The sequence below is a fragment of the Terrapene carolina genome, unplaced genomic scaffold, assembly GCF_002925995.2.
Source record: "Terrapene carolina triunguis isolate 2854851 unplaced genomic scaffold, T_m_triunguis-2.0 Scaffold580, whole genome shotgun sequence".
In the NCBI taxonomy this organism is placed as follows: Eukaryota; Metazoa; Chordata; order Testudines; family Emydidae; genus Terrapene; species Terrapene triunguis.
The window spans coordinates 3,029,863-3,043,281 of NW_020664931.1; the positions used below are offsets into that span (position 1 = coordinate 3,029,863).

Below are 13,419 nucleotides of genomic sequence, written 5' to 3' on the forward strand. Positions count from 1 at the left end.
ATCTGTTAGTCTTAAAGGTGCCACAGGACTCTCTGTTGCTTATAGCAGTGTCATGTTTCCCTTATCTGCACCCTTTTTTCCCTGTGATATGCCCCTTTTCTGAGATTGTGAACAGCAATTGAATTGTGCTTGTTATCCAGCACTATGAACAGATGGTGAAATTCACCCTGGCATGGAGAACCAGGGCAAAGCCCTGTGCACCATTTAAAACTTATTATGGGTACTTATGAAGAGGAGGAGATGGAGGTGAAATAGGTTAGGGGTTAAGAGATCCATTGGCCTTACAACTAGCAGGGAGACACTGCAATGATTATTTCAACCTCCTGATAGTTATGGAAAGTCAGAAAAGGTAACAATAACACAGGTAATAGTCACTTTGCAGCAACTTACCCTGGCCTTGGAGGTGGGGCTAGATTTCACCTCTCCAAACCCTCCTGTTCAGAGTGAGCATGACAGATCTTTTCATTTTTTTGAAGCTTGCTTACGTATCTCTCCTGCATCTTAGTTATTCCTGTCCATACAGTACACAAAGTGTAGGATGACTGAGCCCCCAGATATTTTGAATTGTATCTTGATTATAAGGCTGTTCAAAGCTTCTCTTGATTTTTTTTCAACTCAATTGGAGCTTATTTTTATAAGAAAAATGAACCAAAACAAGGGAGGAAGAGGAGAAAAAAGTATGCTAATCTACTGCACCAACAAAAGAAATCACTGTTGGTAGGTTTTAAATTCTGCTATACAAATTACAACTCCCTTGAAAAATTTCAGACTGATGCATTACTTACCTTGTCAGTGTACTGCCACAAATACTTCCAGCCATCACTATACTCTTCTATTTTGTAGCAGCTTTCTCTGACCCAGTTTTCAAGATCACCATCTAGTCAAACAGCTGCTGAATGAAGCCCATTAAGCCTCAAACACTATCTTAACAAAAAAAAAATCATCACTAGGAGAAACCATTGAAAATGGAAATCGTCTGAATGAACTAGTCAGCTGCACAAACAAATATTTTCAAGTGTTCTTTGCCTTGCATTTAATGCACATCAAGTCAAGCACTGCTACTGTACATTTCTAGTGCATTATGTGTGGTTTGTAACTTCAAAAAGAAATGCATAGATCTGACTTCTTGAGTGGAACAGGGAAGTCAAATATATTCTAATGACTGTCTGTGATGACAGCATTTAAATGTAATATTTATGGTTCTGCTGCTGCTCTTGAGACCCACTTGTTGTATCCAAGGCTGATTGTATAGGCAGGAATGAGTAAATGCAATGCAAATTTGAGAACACAAAAAGGAACTTAGGGGAGGGAAGAACAAAATGCTGAGAGCTGTTGTCGTTTGTCAGTTTTTGTTTAAAAAGAATATCAGTTTTATTTCTACTAGATTACTTCCGTCACAGTGTACCTAACCCCAAAAGAATAATGTTATGCAATGTATAGTGTCAGCCAAACTATGGTTGTTCTGGGGGAGAGAAGAATCAAGGAGCCCAAATGCTCTCCTCCACCACTAGTGCTTCTGCAGAAAGACATTCACTGAGAGTCAGGAATTGTTGTGTAGGGTGACCAGGTTTCCAGTTTTTGACCGGAACCCTCAGTCGAAAAGTGACCCTGGCGGCTCTGGTGCCTTTCGGAAGGGGCGGGGCTAGGGTGTTTGATTTTGTGCGACTATAAAGTTGGCAACTCTAGTTGTGAGTGCTGACAAGAATGGTCAGTGGAACACAAGGTTATATCTTGGTGGCATGGGAGTGTGGCCATCACCCTGCTTCCCATACACAGAAGTAGCTGTAGCTAGAAGGCTATGCTACGTGGGAGATCATGCTACGCAGTTTATAAATGTGTCGGAAAAATTTCTCAATGCTCCTGGAGACATCTGTTCCTGACCTCTATGGGCATAATGTTTCCAGCCATTGCCACTTGCATGATATACCTCCTTTCTTTCCTCTTCAGCTCAGCAATAGGTCAGAAGTGCGTGCGCGCACTCACACACACACATCCATGAACACATATGAATGTGTATGTATAATTATTATATATCTATAAAATTAATTGAAGTTTTGCCATTGACCTCAGTGGCAGCAGGATCAGGCCCCTAATGTTCAAAAAAGCTGCTGGATAGACATCTCTAATAATTGAAATTCTCTATTTGCAGAAAGATTATAACATAGTCATCAGTGGAGCACCTTTCTCCACAATCATGATCTTGAGGAATCCATATTAGTAGTATAGTGAGCATGTAGTATACAGTGTTGACTGACCCCACAGCAGGATGTCACTGCGAATATTGTATTGCACCTAAATCCTTTTAGACCAGGGGATCTCAAACTGGGGGTCAGGACTCCTCAGGGGGTCACAAGGTTATTACATGGGGGGTCACGAGCCGTCAGCCTCCACCCCAAACCCCACTTTGCCTCCAGCATTTATAATGGTGTTAAATATGTAAAGAAGTGTTTTTAATTTAAAAGGGGGGTCGCACACAGGCTTGCTATGTGGAAGGGGTCACCACTACAAAAGTTTGAGAACAACTGTTTTAGACATTTGGTAAGCTGCTCTATGTACTATGGACTGAGAGGCAACCATTGCAGGGACTCCAAATAAGCTTTATAGGCAATTTCATTTACTTTATAGGCATTATCCCTGCATACACAAAGTCAGAGTTTTGACTAATTATATACGGAAAGACTTCTGGGCCAAATCTGTCCTCATATATTCATTTCTGTTGGGATATTTTTCAGTCTACCAAGATTTGTATAATGTTAATTCTATCAGAAATTGAAATGTGCATATTTTTTTCTTTAACAGTGCCTTCTGCTTATTAGTACAGCTACTGTGTGTGTGTGTGTGTGTGTGTGTGTGTGTGTGTGTGTGTAGCTATAACTAGATAGATGCTTTCTAAAAATATCACTAGCCCTGATGTCAGTTCTTCTTTGAGTGCTGGTCCTTATGTGTATTCCACTGTCGGCATGCATGTGCTTTGTGTGCCTGAGATTAAAAGATTCTTGCTATCAGTGTCTGTTGGTCTGCACCCTTCTTCTTCATGTGTTCTGAAGGAAAGTACATGGGGCAGGGTAGATTGACCATGTCTCCAATCCTTTTTACCATGACATGGTCTGTGACAGACCCATCAATGTCCATGGACTTGATCCTCTGACTTTAAACCTTAAATATTGTAAATAAGACTTTTTTAGTTAGATTTAGTCTTAGTCGGTCTAGAATTCCTTATTAGAATTTGGGGACATCCCTTCCCACTGGAGGAAACCCCCATTCCCAGTACAGGGCTCAGATTATGCCCAGGATTCTGGGCCTTAAGAACTGTATCTTCTGCCCCTTCTCCTTTCTGGTCAGCAGTGACCTCCAGCTGTGCCTTTACTTCCTTTGAAAAGCTTTCTCTCCGCTAAGGTGCTGCATGTGCTGCTCCTTTCCTGTACGACCCTGGCAAACAGGAATTCAGATGTAGGAAATATCTTACAAAGTGTGCAATGAGGCCCTATTCTGATCCTGGCCAGGCAGATCACCATGACCATTGGGCAGAAGCATCGAGAAGTGCAACTCTTAGCAGTGCAATGTCTGACTCAGGTGGGCAAAAGTAGAGCCAAGGACTCTACTCCTCAGGCTCAGCAGGAGACTAGAAAATGCTCTCAGAAACCTTGGGATAAATTCCCACCTAACTCCACCTCCAAAAGGATGGCTTCTTCCCCGTCTCTGTCCAAAATGAGGGATCCCTCATGTTCTGGTTCCAGAGATGTAGGTGTCCCTAAGACTCATGGGTCCAACCAACAGGCTCATAAGACCAGAAGTACCTAGTACTGACCCTGACATCTGGAGTGAGACCAACTCCATCAGTAGCCAGCACTCAACACCAGGAACCAAGAGAACTATCAGTATAGATCAATAGATAGACATAGAGAGCCCAAACACCGTCAGTACCACCACGGTTTCATAAAGAAGCACCAATCTCTGAAAGCATCTCCTCACCGGCTCTGATGGTATATGAAGAAAAGAGTCTGCATCTCCCAAGACTGGAAGAGAGTTGTACCATTCCAGAGGATATTTTCATGCAGTTGGATTCACAATCTCCCTTTCTATAATAACCTGTCCTTATGAGAGAGGTTCTAACAAAAATGGTCCACAGAGACCATGAAAGGGAGAAGTCCATCTCCCAATCCATCTAGTAGTTGCAATATGCCAACTTCAGTGGTACCAGTGACACCACCCATAGACATAGATCCGATAGTCCAACAGCTCCTCCACGTACAGAGGGCAGCCTAGATAGAGGATCAAGAATCTTTCGGGCCCCACCTTACATATCTGGATAGCTTCCAGAGGACCACTAGTACCCAATGCTGGACGTCTACAGCCTGCCTTTGACCCTCAAACTGCTCTTATTGGGGACCTTGGTGATTGAATATACAATCCTACCTGGAGACTCATCACCCCTCTAAGATGAAATACAATAAGGACAAATGCAAAGTACTCCATGTAGGAAGGAACAATCAATTGCACACATACAAACGAGGAAATAACTGTCTAGGAAGGAGTACTGCAGAAAGGAATCTGGGGGTCATAGTGGATCACAAACTAAATATGTCAACTGTCTAACACTGTTGCAAAAAAAACCCAAACATCATTCTGGAATGTATTAGCAGGCATGTTGTAAGCAAGACACAAGAAGTAATTCTTCTGCTCTATTCCACACTGATTATGCTTCAGCTGGAGTATTGTGTCCAGGTCCAGGTGCCACAGTTCAGGAAGGATGCGGACAAATTGGAGGAAGTCCAGAGAAGAGCAACAAAAATAATTAAACATCAAGAAAACGCCACCTATGAGGAAAATTGAAGAAATTGGGTTTGTTTAGTCTGGAGAAGAGAAGACTGAGAGGGGATAAGATAACAGTTTACAAGTACATAAAAGGTTGTTACAAGGAGGAGGGTGAAAGATTGTTCTCGTTAACCTCTGAGGACAGGACATGAAGCAATGGGCTTAAATTGCAACAAGGGAGGTTTAGGTTGGACATTAGGAAAAACTTCCTAACTGTCAGGGTAGTAAAGGACTGGAATAAATTGCCTAGGGAGGTTGTGGGATCTCCATCATTGGAGATTTTTAAGAGTAGGTTAGACAAACTCCTGTCAGGGATGGTCTAGGTAACACTTAGTCCTGCCTTGAGTGCATGTGACTGGACTAGAAGACCTTGCGAGGTCCCTTCCAGTCCTACGATTCTAGGATTCTAGCCTATTAGACCAACCAGATCTCCATCCAGAATCCATTGAAGAGGAGGAAGAGGAGGCTGATCCAGTGGTACTGCTGGTACTGTCATGAATATCATCCTCAGCCCTGGATGAGGCAGTTGCTCCTGCCTCATCCTCTCCCTGGATGACCATAGGCAGTTCCAAGAGCTGTCAAGGAGTGGCAGACTCCCAAATCCATATAGAAGCTCAGGACTCTCATCACAAGCTCTTGGATATTTTACAAATCTCAGGACATATAGGAGTAGCACTTCTCATAAAAGAGGCCATTCTAGAACTGCTCAGAACTGTATGGCATACTCCACAACAGATGCATACTTCTAAAAGGGTGGAAAAGAGGGACTTCATTCCATCCAAGGGTGCAGTTTTTGTTTACCCATCCTGCCATGAACTCATTGGTGGCCCAAGTGGCCAAAGAGAGGATTAGGCAACAGCACCCAAGATCTACTCCTGCAGATGAGGAGGCCAAATGTTTGGACCTTCTGGGAAGGAAGGTTTTGATGTCAGTCAGCCTCCAGTTCAGAATATCCAACTACCAAGTCGTGCTATCAAAGTACAATTTCATGAATTACGTGAAGTTTTCAGAATTTAAGGATAAACATCCTCAGGAGGATAGGGCATAATTTCAGGCCCTTATCAGTGAAGGCAAGTTGATGGATAGCTCATCACTACAGGCTGCAGTTGATGCAGCAGATACAGCATCAAGATCAACGGCAATGGCTATAGTCCGTGGTCAATCTGTGGAATTGGTGCATTTGGCACCAGGTTACCCTATCAGCAGTACACCTCCCAGGCATGCACAATTCACTTGCAGATAGCCTCAACCGACATTTCTTGACCAACCACGAATGGAAGCTGCATGAGTCCATGGTGAACGATATAGTCACTTACTGGGGAACCCCATATTGGGACCTCTTCACATCTCATGAAATGCAAAATTTACTTCTCCAGAGGAGCTCAGGGTCAGGACTCCTGGTGCCCATTTAAACTCATGGGAAGGTCATTTAAGATACAATTTCCCCCATTCCACTCTTACCCCGAGTTTCCCGAAAGATCCAACAGGATGGAGTCATTGGCACAGTTGCTGGGGGTGCTGCAACACCCCCAGGTTTTACTGTGAAAAGTTTGCTGGTGCTGACAGAACAAAGCTAGAATTATTTTGCGATTCTTGAGAATCCGGGAGCTGTGCTGCACCCGTGTGGTGTGAGCAGGAATTGTGCTTTTTCACATTGCTTTTGAACACACATGGTTTACAGTTTCATTATCTGACTTTCAGCACCCCCACTATAAAAAGTGTTCCAGCACCACTGGATGGAGTGACAATCATTGTCTTCACTCCCTGATGGCCCTGGCAGTTGTGATTTCCCAGCCTTCTTCACATGTCAACCTGTCCACCTAGCAGCATCCAATCCTTCCTGGATCTTTTGACCCCGGACAAAGGCAAGATCAGATATCCCAATCTGGACTCTGCATCTCATGGCATGGTGTTGGATTGGTGTCAGACATGTGATAGACATTTTCAGAAGCCATTCAAGCCATCCTCAACAGCATAGGAAAGAATCCAGCAGGAAATGCTACTTAGCCAAGTGGAAGATATTCTCTATTTAGGCCCAGCATCGCACATGTCCCCAGAGGAATCAGGCACTGGATTTTCTCCTGTGGGCCTTTCCCTTAGCTCATTGCTCACTGTGAGTTCACTTGGCAGTGATCAGCACCTGCCACCCTTCAGTTGATGAGCATTCCATTTTCACCCACCCTGTGACAGTACATTTTCTTAAAGGTTTGGTTAGAATCGTTACTCCAATAACCATACTGACTGCAACCTGGGCTTTTAACTGGGTACTCTCAGCCTTAACTAAACCACTGTTTGAACTATTAGCTGGGTGCTCAATGTCTCACTTATTGATAAAGCTTGCCTTCCGAGTGGCCATCATTTCTGCTAGAAGGGTGGGGGAACTTGGAATCCTTGTAGCCGATCCACCGTATACAGTATTCCATAAGGATGAAGTCTCATTGAGATTACACCCAAAATTCACCGCTAAAGTAATCTCAGACTTTCACATAAATCAGACAATACAGTTACCTATATTTTTCCAAAGCCTCATGCCAGCACTGAAGATAAAATACTCCATTCCCTGTTTGTGTGACAAATATTAGTGCAAAGAACAAAATCAATCAGCAAGTTACCTAGACTATTTGTTTCCCTAGTGGATCGAATGAAAGGTCAATGGATCTCCTCTCAGAAAGTCTTCAAGAGCATTTCAGGCTGTATCCTTCTGTATCAGTCGGTGCATCTTCCTGTCCCGCATGGAGCAAGAGCCCACTTAACTAGAGTGCGAGCAGCTTTAGTAGCCTCGCCCCAAGAAATAAAGCAGCAACATAGAATTCCATTTGTACCTTCATGACACATTACACCATAGTGCAAGCCTCCATAACTAACACATTCTTTGGTGTGTCAGTCCTCCAATCATCTTTGCTGCCCTGATCCTCACACCCTTCTCATTGCCAGCATGTCAGTCGCCCACAGTGAAATAGAATACACATAGGGACCAGCACTCAAAGAAGAAAGAGAAATTACTTACCTTAAAGTAATTGAATTTCTTCAACATGTGTGGTCCTAATCTGTATTCCACTACCTTCCCTCCTTCTAATTTATGGTAGAGAAGGAACTGGAAAGGTGGTTGTTTCATGCTGCCTTTTATACCTTTCGTTCAGAGCATGAGGAGGAGAGGGGAGGAGATGCAGACCAACAGACACTGCAAGCAAGAATCTTCCAGTGTGAGGCGCATGGAGTGTATGTGTACCCACAGTGGAATACAGATAGGAACCACACATCTTAAAAAACTCAACTTGCTGTAAGGTAAGTAGCTTCTCTTTCCAACAAAATCCCCCTTCAGCTGTGGGCATGATACTATGAAACTATTATTTTGTTTTATAATGGCAAATCTGAATGTTTTTGTAAAGCAAATATGGGAAACCATGCAACTTCTGAAACTGTGATTTTTAAACCAAATATAATTCAGTACTTTTGTCTAGGGCACCTTCAGGAACATTTTAAATGTCCTCTATATGTTAACATAAGTTGAATTATAAAGAACATTTGCTTGTAGTTTTAGCTGGTTTAATGTTGAGTGGTAACTTTTCTTTATTCCAAAGTGAATTTGACAGGTTTCTTTTTTTCCTATTCTTCTGCACAGGTATCATTTTTCTTGTTCATTATATTTGTGGTATATACCATGCTGCCCTTCAACATGAGAGATGCTATAATTGCCAGCGTCTTGACCTCTTCATCCCACACCATTGTGCTGAGCATCTGTCTATCAACTACAGCCATCATAAAGGAACACTTGGTTTGGCAGGTAGGTGATTAATAGAATTAATCATTGATTACGCACTGAATTGCCAGGTAAACATGGCAGCAGATACTGTGATCTATGCTTGGGAACATGAATTCATTTCTCTTTGCATTTTTGTATTGCTTCTCAACCTAATTCACAGCTTCACACTTTCTTATATTAAGGTTAAATGTCAGTAATGTTAATGGATAGCTGAACATGCACTCCACCAGTAGAAGCAACAGCTGCTTAGTAATTATCAACACAGAAACTAAGGTTAGCATAACCTATGTGGCATATCCATTATCCTGATTGCTGAATTACAATACCATTTTTCCAAGTAAAGACTATTTCTAATTGGTAACTCAGCTCTGTTATTTTTGTATGAGACATTGTGTACAGTTAAATTCACAGATTTTTAAAAATATTCAAATTATCAGAATTTATTTACATTATTTGTAATAATGTATGAATCTCAGCTTTGATTTTAAACAAATTTTGAGGAGAAAATTTACATTTCATTTGGAAGACAATTTTCATGTTATTAGTGTTAGTATAACCCTACAGAAATAGATGGGCTTGTTTAGGAACAAATTATCATATTTTTTTGCACTGAAACTGTATTGCTTAAAAAATAATTTGCTTATATTTTTGTAAATGTATACATGAAACAGGCAAGAAAATTAACAGAATGACAGTAAGAATAACAACCAATCAATGCATTATAAAGTGGCGAAGAATGAAACCATTTCCACTCACATTTTGGAACTTTAATTAGAAAAAATTAGAGAATCTAAGTATAGTTTGTGTATAACATGTTCAAATCATAGGTGAATGTCAATAAAGTCGACTTAAATATCTTGAAACTCCTACTTTAGGAAAGTAGATTTTAGGTTTACTTCCAGTTTTGAATACAGGGTTGTGTTATCAAGAATATTAAATGGGGCACGAGGAAAAAATTATCTGAGGTTTATTTCTTTGTAGGAGTTTCACTTGGATTCATGTTCACTTCACTTGGCCTCACTTTCTTCCTGCCCATTTGTGGTGATTTTTGGTCCTTGGGTTGGGGGAACACAAAGAAGGTGCAATTGTTCTGGGCCTTCTGCAAGGCCAGAATATTATATGAAACATTCAAATACATTTAAAAAAAATCATTATTGATAAGTGTAGTAGCTACCACTTATGTGTGTGTGATTGTATCTGCGTAATATCTGTGTATCTGGTGCATAACTGGTTGGAAAACCATTCCCAGAGAGTAGTTATCAGTGGTTCAGAATCATACTGGAAGGGCATAATGAGTGTGGTCCCACAGGGATCAGTTCTGGGTCTGGTTCTGTTAAATATCGTCATCAGTGATTTAGATATGATTATAATTCAAAATGATCTGGACAAACTGGAGAATGGTCTGAAGTAAATAGGATGAAATTCAATAAGGACAAATACAAAGTACTCCACTTAGGAAGGAACAATCAGTTGCACACATACAAAAAGGGGAAATGACTGCCTAGGAAGGAGTACTGCGGAAAGAGATCTGCGGGTTATAGTGGACAACAAGCTAAATATGGGTCAACAATGTAACACTGTTGCAAAAAAAGTGAACATCATTCTGGGATGTATTAGCAGGAGTGTTTTAAACTAGACACAAGAAGTAATTCTTCTGCTCTACTCTGCGCTGATTAGGTCTTAACTGGAGTATTGTGTCCAGTTTTGGGTGCCACATTTCAGGAAAGATGTGGACAAATTGGAGAAAGTTCAGAGAAGAGCAACACAAATGATTAAAGGTCTAGAAAACATGACCTATGAGGGAAGATTGAAAAAAATGGGTTTGTTTAGTCTGGAAAAGAGACAACTGAGAGGGGACATAATAGTTTTCAAGTACATAAAAGGTTGTTACAAGGGGGAGGGAGAAAAAATATTCTCCTTAACCACTGAGTATAGGACAAGAAGCAATGGGCTTAAATTGCAGCAAAGAAGGTTTAGGTTGGACATTAGGAAAAACTTCCTAACTGTCAGGGTGGTTAAGCACTGGAATAAATTGCCTACGGAGGTTGTGGAATCTCCATCATTGGAGATTTTTAAGAGCAGGTTAGACAAACACCTCTCAGGAATGGTCTAGATAATACTTAGTCCTGCAGGAGACTGGACTAGATGACCTCTCGAGGTCCCTTCCAGTCCTATGATTCTATGAATAAAAGGAAAATGGATTCTGCATACAGTATCCATGTGTGATTGTAATGGCAGTTACAAGATTATTTGTTGTTGTTTTTTTGCCAGCATGCCTTTCTAACTCTTCAAAATTTGGCACAATCAAATGACTGCATCCCTGATGTGGCCATTTTGCAAATGGCTGGTGCCTACTTCTAGCTGGCAAAGTACCAGTTATGTTGTCCTCCACTATTTGCCTTTTCATGGCTCAGGAGATGGCACAACCTCACACTCTAACTCTTGTTGCAGTCATTTCCCCCAAAAGCTTATATTTTGAGAGTATATTATTTGTTAGGTAGAGAAGTGTTTCTACAATCTATACAAGGAAATTACTTGTTCCACAGAAACAATAATCTCTTCTATCATCTATATCTTCCTGTTTGGTGTGTAGAGAATGGAAGAAAGACTTTGTGCAGCCAGCGAATTTGTATAGAAACTGAATTTTCAGGACAGTATTTCACTTTTTTTTTTTGCAATAGGCCGAACTGTGTACCTTTGTAGTAGTGCAGTGTGATCTCCAAATGCTTTAGATTTCTGTTGTTTGTAACTGGGTGCTTCCAGGTGGGTGTTTGTCTTTTTTTTTTTTTTTTTGTAAGTGAAGATCAATCCATATCCATAGGTGAAGAAAAGCTGGATTTGACTCTCCAGTTATGTGGGGGAAAGAAATAAAGTGTATGCCAATTATATACCTCAAACTGGATTTCATAACTTAATTTTGTTCTCGGAATCTCAGCAGTGCACTTCAGTACATGAATACATTGAAGCACAATGAAGTAAAGAAAATTTACCATTGCATATTTTTGAAAGAATAATATATTGCCCTCTTACATCTCTATACATGACAATAGGTATATTTTCTGATTTGCTGCTGTTAATGTATAATATTCAGTCCATATAACATGCCATTCAGGGTGTGGAGGATGCATTGGAAATCATTGTTTAATACTTATTAACACTTATTTACTTATCTTTAGGTGTTTTGGTGTATTGCACAGGTCTATAAATGACCTAGAATAGCTCTTCTCAATTACGTAATAGGACCATGCTATAAAAACTTTCCTTAAACAAAGAGTGGTTGTCAGTCAGGATTAGATAGGGGTTTGGAATGAAGTTGTTTCATAAAGATTAGTAGTTAAAATCTAGAGAAAAGCAAGCTGCCAGCAGACTGAACCTCTAGACCTTGAGCTCTTTTGGAGCTGAATTGGACAAATTGTAGTTATAGAGCTAAATTTGGCTCTGATTTAAAATAAACAAACAAATAAATCTTTTGGCTTCCGTTTGGCCAATATAGATTGGCTCCATAAAAAAGAAAGTAGCTTATGCTGCCAGCCTTTAATTGTATTTATTTTGTCTGACAACAAAACAACAGATTTTTTTGTAGAAGACCCCAGCTTCAAAGACATAATAATATGCTCTAATTTATGTAATTGCACATTTTATCCATTTGTACTGTTTACTTATCTTACAAAATAATTAGAAATGGGATGGTAGCAAGATAGCCAATTTTCCTGCAGGCAGACCTCAAATACTAGAGTGTACACAAATGCCTGGATTGCCATTTCGAATTAAATCAGTTCTCAGTGAAGAATTTAGTTACAGAAATGATGTATATGTCAGTTAATGGGTGTTGTCTGATATGTCACTTCCAACGGTCTCTCTTTCAGGAGCATTATATCTCCTAATGACATTCAAAATTGTGTTATACACCATTTTGCAAGTTACTCTGATCCCCGGCCCACCAGCAGAAAGAAATCCAAGTTCAGAAATACATAATAATTTTTGGACTAGGTTGTACATTAGTGTCTTTACTGTAGGTTTGATTAGTCTTCAAAACAAACTTTACCCAACATGGGTTGAGAATAAAACGTGTATCCAAAAGATTTAAAATATTCCAGGTTTAACCTTAACAGCGATGATCACTGACAACATATCTGTAATAAAACGCTTGTTTCACTCCTTCAGTCCTGTCTCCATCTTTTTTTAGTTAGTTAAACAGGAAAAAAAAACAGTAGGGAAAGAAAATGGCATCAGGTATATTTTAATTGGCTACTACTAGATATCTTTTCTCATTCCTGTTGGGGAAAAAGGAGTGGGCTTTTTCTTTGTTTCTGCACCTATGGGAACACTCCAACCCCGAAATAAATGTTAATCACATCTTTATTGAAAAAACGTAACCACAGTGTGGGTGAAAATTTAATAGATTCATAGATTAAAACGCTAAAAGGAACCATTCTGATTATGTAGTCTGATGTCTTGCGTAACACAGGCCATAGCACTTCTGTTAATTAATTTCTGTTTGAACTAAGTCATATCTTTTAGAAAAAACATCCAGTCTTGATTTTAATAATTTCCAGTGAGAGAATCACCACAACCCTTGGTAAATTATTCCAATGGTTAACTAATCTCACTGTTAAAAATCTTGGTCTTATTTCTGGTCTGATTTTTGTCTAGCTTCAGCATCAGCCATTGGATCTTGTTATACCTTTGTCAGCTAGATTGAAGAGCCCACTATCAAATATTTGTTCCCTATTTAGGTACTTATAGACTGTCATTAAGTCACTTCTTAACTTTCTCTTTGATAAGCTTAATAAATTGAGCTTCTTAAGTCCTTCATTATAACTATCTTTTAATCATTTTTG

At 40.1% G+C, this 13,419-nt stretch overlaps 1 protein-coding gene across 1 annotated transcript in view; it reads left to right on the forward strand.

Moving 5' to 3' along the window:
- The window catches only part of ADCY2 (adenylate cyclase 2), a 480,497-nt gene that overhangs the window by 99,422 nt on the left and 367,656 nt on the right, over nucleotides 1-13,419 (forward strand). Inside the window, exon 3 of the mRNA XM_026659125.1 lies at nucleotides 8,438-8,599. Coding sequence (XP_026514910.1) covers nucleotides 8,438-8,599 — 162 coding nt within the window. The remainder of the gene's footprint in view (nucleotides 1-8,437; nucleotides 8,600-13,419) is intronic.